The sequence below is a fragment of the Dromaius novaehollandiae genome, chromosome 3 (genome assembly GCF_036370855.1).
Source record: "Dromaius novaehollandiae isolate bDroNov1 chromosome 3, bDroNov1.hap1, whole genome shotgun sequence".
In the NCBI taxonomy this organism is placed as follows: Eukaryota; Metazoa; Chordata; class Aves; order Casuariiformes; family Dromaiidae; genus Dromaius; species Dromaius novaehollandiae.
Genome location: NC_088100.1, coordinates 87,718,299 through 87,731,095, shown reverse-complemented (window position 1 = coordinate 87,731,095; position 12,797 = coordinate 87,718,299). Strand labels below are relative to the sequence as shown.

Below are 12,797 nucleotides of genomic sequence, written 5' to 3'. Positions count from 1 at the left end.
TAGAAGCTGACAATGCAAGGGCTGGTGTGGAAGGAACTTGTCTCAGTTAAGTGTTAGCTTGGATAGTCTTGGCGTGCAGCAGAAAAATACAGAGTGCCTGAATTCTGAGGATCTTTTGTGTTTGCAACAGCTACATTTAGATAAAATAAATTAAAATAATCTGTCTCTCTCTATCAAAGAGTTATTTTATCTCATTGATATCCAATTATGGCAGTCAATCAGGAATGTGTACTAATTTTGTCATCCCTCCATTACATCTTTTTTTTTCTATTTTATTTTTTTAACTTTTTTAGCTATTATGTTATTCTCAAACTAGTTCGTATTTATCCATATCAAATTACTATCCTTTTTTAAATTTTCATAATCTTTTTAACCTTTTCCTAAATATTCACAAAAAGCATGTGTTTGTGAAGAATAGCAGAGGCATATTACAGCACCCTTCCTCCTTTACCCATTAAATTCCTGACTATAGTGTAAATCTGTTTCCATTGCTACCTTATTGCATAATGGGTTCATACACAAGTGTTAACTATCTCAGCTGATACAGTTTGGCTATTTTTAGCCACACAAATTTATTAATTGCATTCTTACTCCTTTCCTTGGCAAACTAAAGTGATTTCTTAAACATCTTAATGTAGTTTGTGATAAAACATGTAGGAACTATTCAGAATTCTTCTTCTGGAATGTAACTTGCTATTGCTGCTAACATCTTGAGCATCTGTTGCTTATAGCACATCTTTACACCAGATGTTCTGGCTGGTGTACTACTCTGTGAAATGCAGTCAGAAGGCTTGTTTTCTTAAAGGTATTTCAATAGCTTTTCTAGCAACCACAAGAAGCTTTAACATTCATTCAGGCTAAGCAGTGGGACTCTCAATTCCTACCCCATGCTCTTTCCACATCCTGCTGTCTTTACACAGTTCAGAGCATCATTTTGTAACATGCTGCATGCTTCCAGCTATTGTTGCTCTAATCTGCTTTTTCAGTGCTTTTACAAATTAAGATAACAAAGTGGAATATGAGCAGACATTAGGATTTAGCTTGATTCTTTTACCTTTTGTAGAAATATAAAAAGTATTTGTGCTCCAAAACACTTTCCAGTGCTCATCTGTGTTACAATATCCAAAGCAGAATTAATGTTTATCTTTTACCAGACAAAATTATACTAGCCATCCACTGTAGGGGGTGGAGCCAGATCAGTAGCACTTAATTTGGGGGCACCATGATTTGACATTTTTCAGATAGATTGGAATTGCTATAATGATCCTCTCAACTATTTTTTCTAGTGTTTTTTGCTTGTTTTCTATGTTGCTAATAAGTCATCTACTCTTTACATCATCAACAAATCTATTGGAATGCAAATTTTCTTTGACAAAATCAAAGTGCGCTTTTTGCCAGTTCACAGTCCTTGCAGCCAAAGCTCATGCTGTTTTTTCAGTAATGCCTTTTTAAGTGTAATTCTGGAATTGGAGTTCCAGAATTGTGTTGCTCAGTCATCTCCACAGTCTTGTTGTTTATTCCAAAATTATTCAAGTGGCCTGTACAGGAGTTCAGAAATTTCTTGAAGAACCTGAAGTTCCCAAGTATTGTGAAATCTATTTTTTATTTTTCTTAATAGGATGCAGCACAGATGCCAAGCAAGCTGAGGAGCAATCTGCAGCTGCAAGTGAAGAACTTTATCCTTTCTGTAGGGAGCCAAGTTATTTTGAAATCCCTACAAAAGAATTCCAGCAACCTTCACAAATAGCAGAGAGCACTATTCATGAAATTCCAACAAAAGACACACAAAGCTGCCATGCAGCAGGTGCAGGGCATGCTTCTTTTACCATTGAATTTGATGACAACACTCCAGGAAAAGTAACAATCAAAGATCATGTGACAAAATTCACGTCTGAACAGCGCCACAAGTCAAAGAAGCCTTCTTCCTCTGGTGGCCAGGACCTGCCTGGGCTTCAAACTGTGATGATGGCTGCAGAAAGCAAAGTAGCAGATTGGCTAGCACAGAACAATCCTCCCAGAATGATATGGGAACCAACAGAGGAGGATTCCAAAAGTATTAAGAGTGATGTTCCAGTGTACTTGAAGAGACTGAAAGGTAAAGTGAATAATTCCAGCTATGCTAATTTCTGAAGGCAACCGTCCTTCACCACTGTCTAGTAAGTGGATCCCTGAGCCCTTGCGGAGTTCAGCTGAAATTATGAATACTCCACATTCGCACAGGGATCTGCACTGGGAAATCTTATTGCACAATTCAGTCTTTAAAAAGAGGATAAAAAAGACCAAATCCTAAATCATCTTACAGTAAGCATACTAATTGGAGATGTACTAAGTCATGATGCAGCTGAAATCAGGGAGAAAGAAAAAACCCAAACCTGACCTACATTTTATATATTTCACTTTTTCCTGTGAATTACTTTAAAAAGCTGAATTGCTTTTGAGAATCAAAGCTCTGAAGTTCAGATTATGCTTTTGGCAGTTCTTCTGATAGCATACGTTCTGGGAATGTTGATGAGGTCAAAGGAAATCATTAATGGCAAGGTATGCATCATATATTCTGCTTAAATTGATCGTGTACGATGGAGTCAAGCTTGAGTCATGAATCTGAAATAGACCAAGAAGCTCAATTTTTATACTAAATTGGCAGAATACTGTATTTGTAAGAATACTGCTGTTAAATGAAGTTGAAGTTGATTATACATGTTCATTTACTGCAGACAATGACATTTCAAATAAAATGAAATCAGATGTTAACTGTGAAGCGTGTACTTTCTTTTGGATTCCACTTAGCAGAATAAAGAAAAATGTTTTGGTTTGCAGATGAAAATCCCAGTGACATTCAGACTTTCAGAATGAAAATTTCTGAAGAAATTTAAGCACCTGTTATTTTCTGGTTTTAGTTTTGGCAGATTAACTCTGCAGTTCCCGAGGGATTTTTCTTTTTTTCTTTTTTCTTTGCTTTTTTTCTTTTTTCTTTTCTTTTTTTCTTTTTTCTTCTTTTCTTCTTTTTTTCCCCCCTCTCAACAGTACCATATCTATCTCTTAAGCTAACTGGGATTGGAAGAAATGTGTTTTGTCATACTGATCAAAAGTCTGCTTTTTAAGGCTAGCTCTTTCAAATTAATGTAAGAAATAACATTTGAAAACACATGCTAGCACCAGTGTGCTAACATTCAGATAATAGCGTAAAACTTCTTCTAGAGAATATCACAGAGCTTTCTTTGGTCTCAATGATATTGTATCGTATTCATGAGCATTTTTTAAAATATTATCCATGCCACTTTGATAAATAGAAAGGACTCTGTTTACAAGGCTTTAGCCTTCTCCTTGTAGTAGAAACGCATGAAAGCATGATAAATATTCAGCTGAGAGGTGCAAGTTGCGTGTTGCATTTGGCTGTGACAAATTGTCTGAGTTTTGTAATCTTCTGTTATGTGTCTTATATTGCACTGTTTCAGGTCATAAAGGTGCAGTATGTATCTAGCCACTTTGAAAGTTAGATTTAAAAAAAAATGTGGATAATCTTTTGGGTTTTTCTCCTCCACTTTTTCCTACTATATCCTGTAGTGAAGTTGCACTGCTAAGATAATGTATGACTTTCACAATGGTGTTGGCATTTACTGTTATTATTTGGAAGTACATGAACCATTGCATCATTTTCTTAGGCATTGTACAAATAAATAGTAAAGGGAGATCTTTGTCCGAAACAGGAATGTAGTAAGAATTTCAGCCGCATATGCAGTGTTGTTAGCCTGCTTAAGTAAGGCTTTCCAACATATGATTCCTATTGTAAATGAATAGTGGCTGCCTATTCTATCTAAGTGCAAAAACTATTAAAAGCTATTCTCTGTAGAAGAAAAAAAAATCCACTTGTATGTTCTATATAAACATAAGTCTTGATCTAAAAGAGTTTAAAGAATGCAAAACTGTTCCTTGCATGGAGGAAGTGAGCTAAAACTTAAAACATGTGGACTGTTTCATTGTACATGAGATTGCTCAGTGGTAAATGTGACTTAGTGTATATGAGTATTCAACCTTCCATACATTTTAAGGCATTGTTACTGAGTATGTTTACGTATGTATATATGATTGATTAAATATATAACCAATATCCATAGATCTCAAAGTAGTAGTAGTAGTGAATAAGTAATAACTATTTTAGATCCTCATGGTAGTACATCAGATGGTGAGAGCAGTGAATGGTAGAAAAATTCATTGTACTTCCTGGAAAGAGTAATAAAGAATTAATTCCAATTTTAAGTAGACATTTCTCATGATAAGTTGTTGTAATTGGTCGGGAAAAGACCATCCAACAGTATAAACTGTAGCTCTCAAAAGTATTTTCAGCAACTGGAAGGGTTATATATGGGTTATATATGAGGATGGGGCTTTTTTACATTTGAACCTTGCCTAGAATGTTTCATTAGTCATTTGTAATCAGCTGGCTGTATAACAAAAAATTAATATAATTTGGAAAAATATTATTTCCAAACTGTAATATAAAAGGCAGTATCTTACCAGCTGTTCGTCATTGATGAAGTATTCATAGAATAGAATTTTAGTGAAAAGGGCAATTCAGATGCACTAATGTTACTGATCAGCTTGTAAAAGGTTTCATTGTTTGACTGGTAGCTTTAGCTGTAGCTGTACAATATTTGCAGAGCCAGTTACCAAATGCTGGTGGATTCTAAACTGAAAATCAATTAGAAACTTTTTTTTTACTTTGCCGGTTTCTTTTGTATGTGTTGAGTGTTTTGGGTTTTTGTTTGTTATAATTTCATAGTTATATAAATCCTTTTGCTTTTTTGTAGGGAATAAACATGATGATGGTACACAAAGTGATTCAGAAAATGCTGGTGCACACCGGCATTATAGCAAGCGGGCAGCACTTGAAGAACACTTAAGGCACCATCATGCAGAGCTGAAAAAGTCACACCAGAAAGTCCATTCCACGGAAAAGCAACAAGAGCAAACTGGTGTGAGTCAGACTGCTTTTATGATTGAGTTTTTTGATGAAGACCATCCTCGAAAGAGACGTTCTTACTCTTTTTCTCAGAATGTAGGAGCTCTGTGCCCAGAAACTCCTTCTCCCACACCTCATGCACGGTCTGAAAGAGTGAGGCCTACTTCAGCAGAGAAAGCAGTTGCTTCATCTGTGCAGGCTAGCTCAGCACATCACAGAGCAGTACATGGTGTTCATGCAAAACTGTTGAAACAAAAATCAGAAGAACCCTCTGCTGCGTTGCCTATCCTACAAGCAGCGTTGTTAAGGAGTTCAGGAAGCCTTGGCCATAGGCCTAATCAGAACCAGGAGATGGACAAAAAGTTGAAAAGTCAACATATTTCTGCTGCTACTGAGAAGGACAATGAGGATGACCAGAGTGACAAAGGTACTTACACTATTGAGCTGGAAAACCCCAATTCTGAAGAAATGGAAGCTGGTAAAATGATTGACAAGGTGAGAAACCTAAAACATACAGTGTTACTAAAATTGGTATGTGGTATGTGGGCAACAGTGTACCATGTCAATTCTATTTATTAAAGCTGCTGCAATAATACAAGTTTTCCAACCAGTCTATAATGATGATACATGGAATATTCTAAAAACAGCAGCATGCATTTGGCTAAAAATTATTCCTATTGATACTGCTGTTCTTTTAGCTTGGTAGTTTTAATGCATTTTCGAATGGTTAAGTACTATAAGAATATTAGGCAACAAAATTAACTAATATTTTTATAAAAGTTATTAAACTTAAACTTATTGTGTTCCTGTGAAAATACTTACCTGTTCTTAACATCCTATTGTCTATGTAGTTTTCAGAATACAAATTAGTTCCATCCAAATTAACATGTAGAAACAGATTGCAAATGTTTTCTATACTCGTAAAACCAATATATTCAATAAAGTTCTTAACTGCAATAACTTAAATTTCAGCATCCATTATAAAGTAAGAGTATAATTAAGAATACTTTCATTTTCCAGATATGTTTAATAGCAATGTCATTTTCATAGTTTGAATATAGGCATATGTTTCATTAGCTTTAGGAGCCTTAAAATGAACCTAGACTGCAAATAGCTTTTTTTGAGATTCAGCATGAAGATAAAAGAAAAACTACTTTTAATCATTTTGCCTAACTGACTTTTGAGCAGGATCTTTGTGTGTGTGTGTGTGTGTGTGTATTTACAGAGAGAGAAAGAGAAAGGGACAGAGTTGTATGTGTATATACATGCATGCATCTATATTTTATTTATTGTTGTGTTTTCCTAAATAATCCATTGTTGTAGAATGCTGGCATCTGATTCTAGGTATGTTTCTGGCCTACCTAACAAACTAGCTTCATCTTTTGATTTTTGGGGGGGAATGCTGATACAGTAAGTTGGGAAATGGGAAATTTTATCAGATAATTCTATTTTATAAAAGGTCTTTAAGGAACAATTGGTGGGGGGTAAAAATAAAGGGGATTGGCTTTCGTGATATCATGAATGTGATGGTTTCTCTTTTTATGAACCGTAAAAAGGAGACTTTTGACTACTTTCATTTAGTATTAAAACAACTTCTGAGAACTAAAAACATTCTAAAAATGTAGCAAGTGAAAATTAAAGAACCCTCTTACTTTGACTTAGTGACTACAAACATCTACATTTAATTCATAAGGTGTAAATCTTCAATTACATCATATCAGAAAATATATAGGTCCTGGTTTTGCTAAGTATAGTTGTGCAACCGCATTGGTTTATTTGGAAACTAGGAAAAAAAATAAGACTTGGAAGTTGACAATTTGTGTACTTTTATAAAAACAGTAATACTGTCTAATGTTTAATAAGCTTTCAAATTATTTGTGTTCTTTCATTTCTTTTCAAGATATCTATAATCAGTTTTTTGCTTGAAACATCTCTGCTAGTATGGGAGAGATTTAGGGAACATGAGGAGAAGATTTGCATTAAGCATTGTAGTGAAGTATGGCTTAATAAACTTAGTGTTGTATAAAAAGCTTTTGTAAATCATAAAATATCCCTTACTGCAATATTAAGAGGTGTTACTACTAGAAATTAAAGATTTACTATGAAGTAAAGGAGGAATGTTTACTCTTTGAGTTATCCTCTATTTTTTCATGTAGCATCTATACTGGAGTATTATGAACAGTATATTTTGGACACAGTACAAAGATACTTAATTTTTGTAAGTCTTGCTGTGTAATTCTTATTTGATTTGGTAATATGAAAGAAGTGCAGAAAAACAGACAGTGAAGAAAATCAAAATCAAGTGGAAGCCAAAATTTCTTGCTCCAGCTCAGCTCAGCTTTGCTGCCCTCCCACTTTAAATTTCTAATGCTTTGGATTCTTTCAGATTGCGAGAGGTGGATAAATGAAGATTAACATAAGGACTTTTGTGTGCCTATTGACTTATCAGAAAGGGCAAAATAAAGGAACTTAGATTTACTTAGATTTTTTTCCCTCAAATAACATATTGAGCAATTGTGATAAAAATCCAGATTTAAGGCTTCTGATAAATGGCAGTCATGTGGGAATGTCTTTATGGTAGCTGTCAAATAAAGGCTATCTCAGTCTCTGCAGAAAATAAGACCTTTTAAGGAGTCTGTGCTGTTTTATTGGCAATTTATCTGAGTTTCCCTCTCTGGATGCCTCTGGGACTGAACCACTAAGGTCTCAGGTGCTGTGCTACTCCCTTGAGTATTGGTATACGTTTAATCAATAATTCTAGCATAACCTCTCTTTGGCAAGTCAACCTTTTATCTGAGCAATTGTGATGCCTGCTGAATTGATTTTTATTCAAGGTTGGCTGTTGGATCAAAAGATTCCTTCAACTTCACAAGAGTTGGATTTGCTAGGATTGGATTGAAAATACACTATAAATAGCAGGGATAGATCTTTCTGAAGCATTTGCACAAATAACACAAAAAATATATCTGCAACAATTTACATCAGAATGATGCTAAAATCCATGCCTAGCTTACCTGAAGAATTATTCCTACGGGTAAAACTTGTCTGTGTTTTGGGCTTTTTTTCTTTTAGTGGAAAAAAGAATGCACAAAATACCCAAAGATTGCTTTCAGTGTGATTCATTCACTTGGGAAGCCTCCTGTATGCTAAGAATCTACTCTTGTCTCTGCCGGAAAAGAGCAAACCACAAATGCAGGTGTGGCATTAACTTGTCAAAATTCAAGTAGGGATTAATGATTCTTCTTTGAGTTAAGGATCCAAGAGAGGTATTCAGGAAATCAAGCTTCAAATTCTCAGAAGAATCAAAAAACAGTCTATATCTATATAAAATTAAAGGGAGAAAATCCTCCTGTTGAGCTGTGTTGTTGCCTTTCAAAGTACTGGTTTTGCTTAATGTAGCCTTTTTCTAAAGATCCAAGGAAATGGATTTAAGAAAAAAAAGATGCTCTTAAACGCTTTAAAAATCAGAGAAGGATGCTGTTACTGTTCATCCAACATCTTGATTTCATATAGATTGATAAGGATCCATTTCCTGCTTCACTACTATTTCTGTGTCTAAGAAGGTATTGCCTCTACAGTAGTAGAATATGATAACAAAGGGCATACTCTTTCTTTCTTTTTTTTTTCCTGGAACATCTTAAAGCCTGGCTTTTGGAAAGAAAATATGAGAAAGATTAAAAAAAAATTAAGGAGAAAGATACCTTCTTCTAAGTAACAGAGAAAAAGTATTTCTGTGAAATACTTTTCTATAAGAGATAGGTGTAATCATTTATCTGCAATGATGACTGTCTCAGAGTGAATGGACTGTCATTTAGCCAAAATGGAAGGTTCAGAAAAATTCAGGCTTGTGCTTTTCACAAATTTTGGTACCTAGGAAACTTGCTGAGCCAATGAAAGTAAAATTCAGGCATATATCAAGATCTATCAGGCAAGGTCACTGGAGTAAAAGCAACCTATGTAAATGATCACAGAGACTGAAATGAGTAGGAAAAGAGAGATTTGTTAAATATTTAGAAATTTGCAAAATTTAAAAATTCAGAATTTGATTTTAGGACATAAAAATGGTAATCAGAAAGTTTTCAGTTTTAAACAGGAAAAAATAAGATGCAAGAATTGTATATGCTTGGAGTCCTCAAAAGCCAGTGCCTGTTTCCTTCATGTGAGTTATTCATTTGGATTGATTGTAATTCAAATCTTCTATTTTTACATCAGCCTTGCTAGAAGCTTATTTCAGTAATACTAGTGAATATTTCTTCTGTACTGTTACTTGAATTTTATTCATAAATCTTAAAGTACTTGTCAGAGGAAATAAATATCACTGTCCTGTGGCCAGCTTTGAATGGGTAACTTCTTAGAAATGATGTGTGCTTTCTCTGAGAACAAAAAAATATTATGGAGAATATGCAATTTGTTGCTTAAAAACTGAGAATTTCGTAGAAAATAAGAGAATCCCCAGCTATGTTATTAGGAGGAGACAGAGAAGGCATTGTCATAAGATTTCAGAGTTTTGTCTATAAACATGCGCAGACACACACTCACTCTTACTTCCAGGCCAAATATCAAAAACTGAACTCATGTATGAAAAACTATTGCAGAAGGAAAATGGATAATACTTAGAACAGTAGCTGTTGTTCACTGCACCTGTTTATGTGAGCAGTCTGCTACACATACGTGTGAAACCGAGTTACAATGTCTTGATTCCCTCCCCTCGGAATCTCACGAAGGCATGAAAAATCTATCTTTATTTCAATTTGCATTTAACATCAGAGACAGCATAAGATGATATCATGTTCTATTTTGTCTTGTTTTATCTTACTATAACTAGAAACTACTGATTCCTCTTTATGGAGTCAAATTTCAGCATTTCTTTACAAGTCAACCTCATCAAACTAAAGGAATTAATATGCTTTAGGTTCAGCTAAAACACTAGAGAAAACACTGTTACACTTCTGTGTTTCTACTTATACTGTAATGTTGAGGGCTTTACATTGCTGATGCTCATAGTGAGGTGTCAATGCAAATCTTTTTCTAGGAGAAGAATCCATAAATTCTTAGGCCTATTTCTGTTTATGCTTTATTTCTAGATTTAGATTTTAAGTGATAAAATGAAGGAGTTCAGAAAAGTCATTTGATGGGCCTGGATTTTGAAAAGAGTTGTTATGGCTATATGTGTTCTTTGTAGAGAACTGCTGTAAGATGCTGACTGATGCCAAATACTTTAGTAACAAAAAGTATTTAAAAGAAGGTGCAGGTTGGTTGTGCTTCTCGCATGTCAAAAGTGCTTCCATAGTTGGACAAATTGTGAAGGTGAATCTTTAATCTCTCCTAACTATGCACAGGTGGCTTCAGTAATTTAAGAGGCAGATTGCTTGAGGGACCTGTAAAGTTACTTACTGTCGTAAATACTTCAGTCATATATGAAGTTTTGAAACATAAATACAGTTTCCCATTATTCCAATGTCCAGGAAATACTTACCTAATATTTAGGATCAAGCTAAAATTTGTTTTCATTGGAAAAAAAAAATAGTCATGAAGCTTCCCCCCAAGAAGGAGATACTTGTACTACACTTAGGAATTGGTATACATATATATGTGATTGAGATATGACAAAGGGGAAAATTATTTGGTTAGCGAAGGCCTGAGGTTTTCTTCTGCCTATTGTCACAAAGGTATAATTTCACTAAGAGGCTATCGTGCACCTCCAAAAGTAGATCTTTTAGCGTTTGTCTACAGTGGATCCCTGTTGCAGGTTAGGAGGAACAGTTTACTGCCTTCAGTTTTTAACTTGGATATTTTATTGCTTTTTATTGGACTGTGCCGATTTCCCTGTGACTGTGAAAGAAGGCGAAAGACCACGTCCATATCTTGTGCGTCATTGTCATTGAACCAGAGAGAACATTCCTGTCTCATCACTAAAACAGATGATGCACAACAACTTAAATATAACTCCTTAGCTACAGGGGGGATGAAGAATGAGGAAGGGGAATAGCACAACTGACAAGAGAAACACTTTTGCAGAACGGGTATGAACTATGCGCTAGCTCTCCACACTGCGGCAGTGAAAGGGGCTGAGGGAGAAAGCTGGGGTCAGCCTATGTGCTTTTATTCTCCACACTTCTGTTTCATGCCCTTTCCTCCCTGAAATTTTTCAATATTCCAATTGTATAGGTAGTGGAAGGATGGTTACAATTTGCGAACTGTCGCAGTCTTCAGCTGTTACCCATTGTAGCTGTCTTCCCTCTTCAGTTGCTCAGCTTATCAGTTCTATCTTGAAAATCTTCCTGTGCTTGCACAGAATTCAGCTATGCTTTTCACAAGTAGCACGCATCCATGCACCCAAAATCTATCTTGTATTATTGAAATTTTCTCCGAATAGCATCTGAGTACAGACTCATTTTATTTTTGAATAACTTGACATTGTTACTATTTCTGCCAAATTCTGTGGTCTTTTTGATATCTTGACCCTGAGTAAATGCTGCCAGTATTACTGGTATGGAAGCGAGTTGTAAATTAACCTCTTCTGTCATTAGTTTACTTGCATTATTATTCATTCACAAGTTTACCGGATGGTCTTCTGTCACCTTTATTTTACAAAATATAAATTCTAAGCAAGATCAGTAATAGCCCTCACCAACTTGCATTCTTTTCACTATAAATACTGTATGGTTGTGTCTTAATGCTCTTATAAATAGAGAACACTTGGAAAATCGTTAAACTTGCTTCCTAAAAGTCCCCTCATTAGCCAACGATATTTCTACATCCAGGTGTTCAGATGTCACTTAAATTCGTAGAGAAACATGATTTGATAACTATGCAAGCAGGTTTAGAAAATAGAAGTATTAATGATGTGGAAGAAAGTTATCACTGAGTGTCAGATGCTGGCTATCTTTTTATACTTGTAGAGCCATTTTTAAAATCGCTTTCTATATCCAGCCAGAGCCTGATGAATGCCAGTCAATGACATACAGAAGCACCAGTTGCACAGAAGGGTTTTTTTTCTGTAGAGGTGTGAAGGCAACCTCATCAGTGTAAAGGAGAGGAGCTGCACCTACATGCTACAAGGACCACCTTGAACATAAAAGGAAAATAATATTCGCTACTTAAGTAGCTTCAAAAAGTCAGGTCTCTTTCTAACAGCATAATGCTCTCAGTGATGCAGTTAATAGCTGAGTGCTAGATCAAACAAATTCAGGATCTTGATTTTGTTTAGAAAATGTTTTCAGTGTTACTCTAACACAAAATGTATCAGTAAGTGGATTTGTTTTTCTTCTACATCCAGCAGTTCTGCCTTTTGTGTAGGTTCAAAACTTTCTTCTGTTAACATTTAGCAATTGCTCTCTCTTTTGCACTGCGTCATAAATTTTCTATCCGTTTTACATTTTTAAAATAATCATATTTGTTTTAGTGGAAGGGAGTTGTTCTCATCAAACATATCAGGTTAAAAAATCTTCCTCAGTCTCTGAAAAGGTAAATCTGTCAGTGGTTGGAAGAATTCAAAATGTTTCTACAGTTCATCTCCCCTTTTTATTGATATAAGATGACTGCAAATTATCGGAGCAATGGATTTCATGCTTGCAATAAAGCAAAATACTGCCAGTGATGAATTGTGATAAATGAATGCAAAAATAATTCTGAATGTGTTCCAAATATTAAATGTGTTCATGAGGCCATTGCAATAAGTAAAAAGCAACTCATGGATCTTTTTTTGCAAGCACTGACTTTCTTAATTTCTCCTGTGGGTTTTCTTGTTTAATTTTTGTTTTGTTTTTTCCTTTTTTGGTTGTTTTGGTTTATTCTTCTGTGTTTTTAGCTTAACCCAATTCTGTTTCTGGATATT

At 35.0% G+C, this 12,797-nt stretch overlaps 1 protein-coding gene across 11 annotated transcripts in view; it reads left to right on the top strand.

Moving 5' to 3' along the window:
* The window catches only part of CEP170 (centrosomal protein 170), a 110,229-nt gene that overhangs the window by 50,013 nt on the left and 47,419 nt on the right, over nucleotides 1-12,797 (top strand). For 10 of the 11 annotated variants that reach the window (XM_064509385.1, XM_064509386.1, XM_064509384.1 and 7 more), the window contains 2 exons: nucleotides 1,619-2,095; nucleotides 4,809-5,455. In XM_064509385.1, the coding sequence (XP_064365455.1) occupies nucleotides 1,619-2,095; nucleotides 4,809-5,455 (1,124 nt within the window). The remainder of the gene's footprint in view (nucleotides 1-1,618; nucleotides 2,096-4,808; nucleotides 5,456-12,797) is intronic. The other variant, XM_064509387.1, reaches the window with a different exon arrangement.